At 47.8% G+C, this 8192-nt stretch overlaps 3 protein-coding genes and 1 non-coding gene; 2 read left to right on the top strand and 2 right to left on the bottom strand.

Moving 5' to 3' along the window:
- CNAG_04074 (coatomer beta' subunit) overlaps positions 1-391 on the bottom strand; it is a 3577-nt gene extending 3186 nt beyond the window's left edge. Inside the window, exons 1-3 of the mRNA XM_012192271.1 lie at positions 278-391; positions 198-218; positions 49-128 (exon numbers count right to left, since the gene is read on the bottom strand). Coding sequence (XP_012047661.1) covers positions 49-128; positions 198-218; positions 278-280 — 104 coding nt within the window. The 5' untranslated portion in view covers positions 281-391. The remainder of the gene's footprint in view (positions 1-48; positions 129-197; positions 219-277) is intronic.
- Positions 392-568: 177 nt separating this feature from the next.
- On the top strand, positions 569-1356 carry CNAG_12203. Its single transcript, XR_001045407.1, has one exon. It is a non-coding gene; the product is annotated as a hypothetical RNA (non-coding RNA).
- Positions 1357-1893: 537 nt separating this feature from the next.
- Positions 1894-6736, top strand: CNAG_04073 (hypothetical protein). XM_012192270.1 has 5 exons: positions 1894-2230; positions 2282-2407; positions 2458-6194; positions 6263-6445; positions 6504-6736. Exons 1-3 carry the CDS (start codon positions 2069-2071, stop codon positions 6118-6120), a joined length of 3951 nt encoding a protein of 1316 aa, XP_012047660.1. The 5' UTR covers positions 1894-2068; the 3' UTR covers positions 6121-6194; positions 6263-6445; positions 6504-6736.
- A 63-nt stretch (positions 6737-6799) lies between these two features.
- On the bottom strand, positions 6800-8093 carry CNAG_04072 (60S ribosome subunit biogenesis protein nip7). The gene is made up of 4 exons (XM_012192269.1): positions 7948-8093; positions 7727-7886; positions 7393-7527; positions 6800-7276 (listed from the first exon to the last, which is right to left on the bottom strand). The coding sequence occupies exons 1-4, from the start codon at positions 8076-8078 to the stop codon at positions 7157-7159; spliced, it is 546 nt and encodes a 181-aa protein (XP_012047659.1). The 5' UTR covers positions 8079-8093; the 3' UTR covers positions 6800-7156.
- Between the last annotated feature and the right edge of the window lie 99 nt (positions 8094-8192).

Below are 8192 nucleotides of genomic sequence, written 5' to 3'. Positions count from 1 at the left end.
CCAACGCGCATGGTACCGGTTAAGGTTCAGAGACTGCGTATGACTTACTATAAACCGCAGATGACATGGGGTTCTGTAGGATGGAAGTCTACTGACTTGACCCTGTCTGATCGGGCCAGTAGTTTCCTCTGTTGGTAAGGGGGTTAGTGGACGTGTGGGGAAGGTGATGGATCGTAAATTGGACGTATGTGACGTACGGTAATGTCGAGTAACATAGGCTGTGTTTGGATGGTAAGCGAGGGCAAGGGGGCGGCTGTTAGCTGGGATTGTCACTTACCATGGTTACTCAAGCAAGCGAGGTAGGAGGAAGGATGAAAGAGAGATAGACGGGATGTACGGAGTATGGTTGGGTGGATGTTGTAGAGATCGCCATCGCCAGCACGGCGCGTCGGGGCATGGATGAGAAGACCATTGTTAATTATTATTATTATTATCACCGTTTGGCCGTTAACGTGACGTGTTATTCCATTCCAATTTCCTCGCGCTCGTCATCGTCGTCGTCGGCGGCGACGGCCCATTCTTACGACATCTTATCACTCTTTTTAATCTCATCACCCTTTTAAGAGCTCATGTCGATATCATTCTGCAAAATCACCACGACCTTCAATGCAACGCCAGTTATACTGATTCCAACAATGATTCACCTCAATTTATATCAGTATCCACTACGACGGATGCAATTACTTCGTTCAAAACGCCCTCTCCTGTCGCCGCCTATCTGCCCTCTCCTGTCGCCGCCTCTCTGCCCTCTTTGGCCCCATTGACGGATCTATCCCCATTCGTCATCCTATCTACTACCTCCTTCAGCCGGCCCTGTCGCTTTACTAAATAATTATAATAGGCCGGCCCAAATGTCCGTCGATTCAGAAACAGGTGTCCAGAGTCATCAAACGTCCAGACTTAGACATTAGAGGCCCACTAGACACACCATCGGGAGTCATCCAATACTGGAGCACATTTCAATACCGGTACACTCGTCGCATCAGCCAACGGATCATCCGCACACGTCTGTTGCTCGGCTCGTGGGCCCGATCTACGCAGGTTGCTTTTGACTGGGCCGTGAAAGCCAAAAGAAATGGCTCAAGGACTGTAAGGATACTGAGGAACAAGGGTGGGAGGAAGATAAGGAGGAAGATAAGGAGGAAGATAAGAGGAAGATGCAGGAGGAGTTTTGAGTGTCGAGGAGAGAGAGAGAGAAGAACAAGGGGAGAGGAAGTGCAGGAGGACCGTGCAGAAGGCGTAGAGAGAGAGATCCGAGCAAAGGGTACAGGGGAAGTGTGGAAAAGATGAGTCGGCTCATAGAGTTGGGAAACATATAAAAGGCGTATCTTCGAGTAGATAAAATGCAACGCCCCAAGCAGCTTGTCTTCTCAAAGTCTCGAGCTCAGAGATCCCAACGATTGAATCTGTGCACTAAGTGCAACTGCAGACAAATGATTTCTGGTGAATTCACTATTTGCAGCTGTTCGGTATTCCCTGTGGCAATGCCAGATAACCGCGTTTTGTGACAAATGCAGCTAAAGATCCCAAATCAAAGACAGCGATAACAAACGAGCAACAAACGAAGGGCAGTCCGTCGAACGAACAATCGCCGTCGCTCATGATGAGTCACGGCTTGCACCGACATTGATTACACGCAGATTCAAATTTCTGACAAAATTAATTAAAAGACACGCCGCCGAGTGTACAAATTTTGTGCATTAAGAACTTGGTTTACAATGGCGAAATTGTTTCAGTCGGATCGCATACTTCAAGACTCAAACAGCAAGTTTCAGGAAATAGCTGAACGACGTTCGCAAGAAGAAGACTCTTTGTTACTTAACTTTGAATTTGCTTTTTTCGTTCGTATAATAACGGAAAGAGGTCCAAACGGGATCACTTTTGTGCCCTCCGTATGGTTCACCTTACGTAAAAGCTTTCCAACACTCCGAGATTTCTCGTCCACCAATCCATTTCTTTGAATACCGACCGTGGCTCATTTCCCGTAACTTTTCATTCAGAGAAGGTCCCCCAATCATTCTCCCAGAGAAAGTAGCCGTACTTGGCTACCATCCTAATTCCGCCATTCATGCTTCCTTCTCAAGCTACTCGTATTTTTCCTAGGACCGCCATCCCCTGCACCTCTGTCGCTCAGGTTTTGACGCTTGTCCACAATGAATATCTCCAAAAGCGTGGAACAACGACTGCTGTCCGCAGGATTAGTGACGCACCTTCAAGAATATCTTCAACAGTTAGTGGCGATGTTTGCGTTGGTATGCGACTGGGTGCTGACGCTATATAGGTGCCACAAACTTTGGTGGCCAAATCTCAACCAGTGCATTCATGCGCAACGTGCAACCCTCAGCGCTGGCCGGGTGCAGCCAGAGGACGAAGTTTGACTCGATTAGAAAGTAGAGAACTACCCCAGGTGAGTTGTCTTTTGCTGCAGAGAAGAACTTCGATACTGATAACGAGTAGATGATACAGTCCTTGGCGCATTCGCAGTCAATACGGTCATATTCGAGTAACGCTGCCCAACATGTCGACGACGCCCATTCTTATAACTCCCTCTCTACCCCAGTTGCATCCAAAGAGGCCCATACAGTCGGTCAACAAGAACGTCAGAGATACAAACACTCTCAAATTCTATCGGTGCACAACCAATTCATCAATCCAGTCTTCCCTCCGTCTCCCGAATTCTGTGTTCCTGCCGAATTATATCAAAAGCTTCTCCATCAAGAATTCAAATCTGCCCCAGATTTCATAAGTGAATTCAACATGTTCGTGCAGGAGCCTTTGGCGTTCAAGAGGCTCGGCTCAATATCCAACCTTGCCTGGATTTTTGAGTTGTTCCGTCAAACAGCCAATGGAAATGAATGGGCATGGCTGGCGAGTGGCTTGGGGCAGCTGTTGGATTTAGATACCATTGGTGATAGCAACCAGAAGGCGATGCCCATGGTGGCCGCGGCTGTTAGGGCTTTTGCGGTAGTGCAGCTTGGAGGCTCCAGTGACGAGATCGAGGAGATCTTGCAGAAAGGAAGAAGCCTAACTTCCACTTTAACCACCCATTCTCTAGGTCACGCCATCGCATCACTGGCCTATGTACAAGTCGAGGAATGGGATATGGCAAGGAAAGAAATGGTCACCGGTCTGACGAGGATCATCACTCGGATCACCACTCACAATGGGCAAGTAGACGCTTATCCCAAGTACGACTATTGCTATCTTAAACTGTACGAAGAAGCTGTTCTCACCGCCGACCGCAATCACGATCTTGTCGACTTCCTTCGTATCTGCCCCACCAGTTTTCGCCACCAGCTCATCCAGAGCACCAAGTCAATGCATCGGTTCTACGAGGATGTGGCCAAAATCTTTTTCAGGGCGCTTGCTCGAGTGAATAACCCGATCCAGTGGTGGAGCGAAGAGCATAGTCAACATCCGACAGCAAGGACGAGGTGGTTAGGGACTTTGATGTTTATCGGTCTTTCACAAGATCGAAGCCGACTACAAGATGCGTTGGATCTTCATCAGGTCCTTTCGGATAGAGGCATCACAGTTCCAGCTGATGCTGCCATTTTTTTATGCGAGCAGCTGGCTGTCACCAGACATGAGAACGCCAAGAGAACTCTTCAACGTATGAAGACTGTTCACAGCCCCCTTAGCCGTACAGCCCAGCGACGAATATTATCATTCGCGGGCCGGGTAGGCTGGATGGAAGAAGAGGCGGCTGCTTGGCATGTCCTTTCGACAGAGTGGGAGGCATCGTGGCGTGATCGTATCGAACTGGCCAAGATTTATTCACAAAGGGGTAAAGTGGAGGAGACTATTGGTGTCCTTAAAGAACGTGTGGGCGAACACTGGGCCAACAACCCCCATGCGCTCGAAATCCTTTTTATGACTCATATCGCAGCCAACGAAGCTGAGGAAGCGAAGTCCCTGCTCGATCGTATGACCGCATTGCGCGGGCCGTCAATGTACGCTTACAACGCCTTGCTGAAACTCTATGCCGGCCAAGTCAATGTCAACTCTGCCGTCAGCACATTCGATCTCCTCGTTGAATCTGGCCTAGTGCCTGACTTGTACACTTATACGACTCTCATTACCCTTTTTGCCAAACGTCGGGACCCAGTGAATGCGGAGAATGTATATCGCGCCATGATCGATGCTGGTATCAAGCCTGATCCCATCGCTCATGCCGCCATGATTAACGCAGAAGTTCAAGCTGGAAACTGGGGACAGGCCGCCAAGCGTTGGGCATCCCTTGATCCACAAATGAGAATGGCAGATCCCGTATTATCGACAATTATCCAAGCTCTTGTTTGGTTACCTGCACCTACGGAAAGCGTGATAAAATTGTTTAGGCAGATCAAGAAACCAACGAGCAATGGCTGGGCGTTGGTCCTCATGTCTGCATGTGATAGCGGGGATATGGATCTCGCTAGGGATCTTTACGAAGAGATGGACAGTCTCTCTCGACAATCTCACGGCCCTTTTCCAAATGTTTACCATTTCTCAATTCTTTTACATGGGTATATCCGGACTGACGACGCTGCGAGCTCGAAAGCGGTGTACAACGAGATGATTAAGCGAGGTATCTTGCCTTCGAGTGTCACGTATGGTATGATTATTCAGTCATTCACCGATGCAAGAGGTGAGCGAGCATTGGAGCAGGCCCACGCTTTCGCCATGTCCGTACACACCGAAGTCGCCAAAGGACAAATTGCGGATATTGGTGCGGACAGAGCACTCATCAACCAAAACATTTTCTCACCCTTGGTCCGTGCGCATGGAGAGCTGCAAAAATGGGAAGAGGCGCAAAGTTACTTTGATTTGGCCGATTCTGATGGACAAAGCGGACCAAGACAGAGGGTGCAGATGTGGACGCAGTTGATGGACGTTCATCGTCGAGCAGGAGATGTAGATAAGGTGCTGGAAGTTTGGGAGAAGATATACAACTATGCGGTAGAGAATGTCACCTTCAAGCCGTCATGGGTAACCAGAGGTCTCGGCCAAGACTTGCCTGTGCGCACCAACGATTCGATCCTGTGTATCCCTCTCTCTATTGCTCTTGACAGTCTGTCCTCAGCTGGGCGGTACAAGGAGGTGAGGAAGTTGTGGAATGCGGTTGACACTGCTGGATTCGGCTTTGATGCGGAGAATTATAATCATCTTACTGTCGCCTTGATCAGGGTCGGAGATGTGGAGGGCGGATTCAGGGTGGCGGAGATGGTGCTCATGAGGCGGTATGCGAGGTATCGTTTCAGGCGTAGAGAAGCAATGAGGGAAAAGAGAGAACCAATGGAAGAGATGGATAAGAGTAGAGAAGAGGATGAGGAGTGGGATTTGGTGGTCGATGAATTTGAGGGCAAGAAGGATGAGTATGCGGAGGAGGAAGAACAGGGCGAGTTGGAAAAAGAGCTGTTAGGTCTGCAGGTCCAACCTGTGTTTGGTCCCCCCAATAGACGGCACAAATACAACCTCTCCTCTCCCTTTCCTCCTCCCAAAGAATCCTCCCATCTTTCTTCTGCTGAACGTTCAGCGATGGAAAAAGCCGAGACCACTTCTCAAGCGGAAACCCTCTTGAACCGCTGGAGACCAAGTGACGCGCTTTGGAAACCATCCATCATCACAATCTCCGTTATTGACCACGCGTTGCAACAGTTGGAAGAGATGAAAACAAGACGAGTCTGGATCCCCCTCTCACGGGAAGAACAAGCAGAAGCAGAAGCCAAAATTGCGTCGGAAGAAGATCCTTCCCGACCCATGTACACTTATCGTACACTCTGCCCATGCCCCACCGACGAATCCCGGCATCGGCGCGAGCAAAGCGGGTCTTCATCTTCTTTTTCTTCATCCGAATTCGATCTTGATTCCGAGTCTGAGTTTAAATCTCCCTCTTTAGAAAACCAATACCTGAATCAACCAGTGCAAAAAGGTGTTTATGGCATTGTTCTGCCCATCTTTGGGAACATTCCAGTCCGTCATTTCCGAACGCATCGTATCCTTGAGATGACCCCCGGCTCATTTGCGCTCTCATTGAGGAGGAAATACAGCCGGTTGACGGATTTGATCATGTTCCATAGAAAGAAGAGAGCCAGTGCGATAATGAAGGAGACGAAGGGAGAGGTGTACAGGGATTAAAGAGTAAGATTCAAGAAGGGTTAGAACAAAGTGGGACAAATCTTGGTGTTTGGGTTTTATGATTTCTTATTAATGTACGTAAGCTTCTCTGATGGTTGTGGATCATTTGTCATGGGAGTTGGTACTGATATAATTCTCACAGTAGATGGAAGGAGAAGTTTTTTTGTAAGAACTCAATTGTTGTACGATTATTTCAAAAAAATCGCTTCTTCGGTCAATCAATCAAGTGGAAGGAATGCAGGACGCGAAACGCGAAAGAGATGGAACGGACGAACGAAAGCGGCATGGGGAAGGCTTACTGCATACTCATTCCTCTGTGACCAAAGTAAGTTCCAACTCCAAAATTCTATCGTCCTATGTTCGTTTACTGATCCGCCGACCAGGAAGAATAAATTGTAGACGGGAAAAAGAACGGGGAGGAATGGAGGATGTTTACCGTTACGTTGGTCGTCGTTTGAATAGTGGTTGGTGATGGTGGTGGTAGAGGCATTCGAGTTTATACCCAGCATTTCATGTTATCGCATTATCTATCGCATTAGTCACCCATTCATCCTAGATATTCTCACATCTCTTTTTTTATTGGGAATATTCATGTATTACGATTTCCTAGCTCCGATTATTTCGGTTTCCCTTTAATGTCTGCTGGATATGGACGGGTGGGTGGATGTGCACTTTATTGTGGATTTTTAGAAGTAGAATACATCAACACTCGGTACACAAAAAAAAAAAAAAATGGAGATGATGCCCAAAGTCAAACAGTCTTTTTCCGAACCATCAGACCCCCACAACGTCCCTCACTCAAATCTAATTTCTCAACCTTATAGCTTTGAGCCCCACGTATCATCTTGATTTGATAACTGATGTTGGGCTAATCGTCTCCCACAAACACATCCTTTCTATCCGAGACCTTTATCTCTCTTCTCTCATCTCTCGGCTCATTTCACCTTCTCTTTTCTTTTTTTCAGAGCTTCGCCTATTCCTCTATTCCCCCATCCCCACACTCCTTTCATCGTCAACACCAACCTAGTTGGCGGGTTTAAAACATGGTATCCTCATCACGCAAGAACTCTCCAACATCCGCTTGGTGAAAGACAATGATACCTGTCGGATCGAGTTTACGTGTATCGAGTGTTGAGCGGGCTGTTACTCCGAATCCCTGTTTTCGAATGATCGGTAAATGTGGTTAGCACAGGTCAAGCCAAAATCAGACAACGAAGGAGGGCAGACGAAAATGGGGAGGGGAATATGAGATGAAATGGAAAAGGAACGCACTAAAGGCACATCCGACATGTTGTACACCACCACACCCTGGTGTTCGGGTGTATCTTCCGTTATCCTTCCCAAATGTGCTTTGGCAACGTGGTTGCCGTAGAGGAAAGGGAGTTCTCCGGAAGGCTTGATCCAGACCTAAAAGGTTAACCCAAAGTGACACAGGTTTTTTGGTCAGTTCAAATTCCGTAATACTCAATACTTTCACAGCAAATCCTGGCCCCATCAACCCGAAACCCAACCCTATCGAGAGAGAAGGTGGATTGAACGAGGGATAAGTGATGAGAAGAGAAGGATCGGGATAGATATGATAAGTAAAAGGGAAATGGAGACACACCTTGTACTTTGCGTACTTGGCGAGATAATCCAAACACGTTATGCCGAGCTTGAATTTGCCAGTCTTTGAAAATTTACCGAAACATGTACCGAGAGAAACGAGGTTAGGTCGAGCAACGGAAGTGGCCAAGTGGAGCATGGGAAGGGGGAGGTAGTACACCCTACAGCCATTCTCGAGTCAGTCCAGTCCAGATAATAGGAGTTCAATTGAAATGAACATACCTGTCTTTGTGGAGACGGAAGCAGTACTCGTCGTCCTCATCCCTGTCGATGAGGTGGACGAGATTTTTGCCGATGTAGTTTGCGAGCTTTTCAAACACAGCCTTTGTCTCTTCTTCTGTTAAGGGCCTCATTGTGGGATGTGTTTGTATAGAGACAAGTCGAGAAGTCAGAAAATAACCGCCCATCTTCAGAAATCTTCAGGACCTCCACTTGTTGGTTTACGTAATATCACGATCTCACATCGA

The sequence above is a fragment of the Cryptococcus neoformans genome, chromosome 2, assembly GCF_000149245.1.
Source record: "Cryptococcus neoformans var. grubii H99 chromosome 2, complete sequence".
NCBI classification, from domain to species: Eukaryota; Fungi; Basidiomycota; class Tremellomycetes; order Tremellales; family Cryptococcaceae; genus Cryptococcus; species Cryptococcus neoformans.
Note: the sequence above shows the minus strand (reverse complement) of the source record. Positions and strands in the feature narration are given on the sequence as shown.

Bases quoted from the DNA above. Each gene is read 5' to 3' on its own strand.
- CNAG_04073 (XM_012192270.1), top strand. From the start codon at position 2,069: ATGCTTCCTTCTCAAGCTACTCGTATTTTTCCTAGGACCGCCATCCCC. The intron at 2,231-2,281 runs GTTAGTGGCGAT...GACGCTATATAG, and splicing joins CTTCAAGAATATCTTCAACA to GTGCCACAAACTTTGGTGGC. The intron at 2,408-2,457 runs GTGAGTTGTCTT...GATAACGAGTAG, and splicing joins AAAGTAGAGAACTACCCCAG to ATGATACAGTCCTTGGCGCA.
- CNAG_04072 (XM_012192269.1), bottom strand. From the start codon at position 8,078: ATGAGGCCCTTAACAGAAGAAGAGACAAAGGCTGTGTTTGAAAAGCTC. The intron at 7,887-7,947 runs GTATGTTCATTT...GAATGGCTGTAG, and splicing joins TTCCGTCTCCACAAAGACAG to GGTGTACTACCTCCCCCTTC. The intron at 7,277-7,392 runs GTGCGTTCCTTT...ATTCGAAAACAG, and splicing joins ACATGTCGGATGTGCCTTTA to GGATTCGGAGTAACAGCCCG.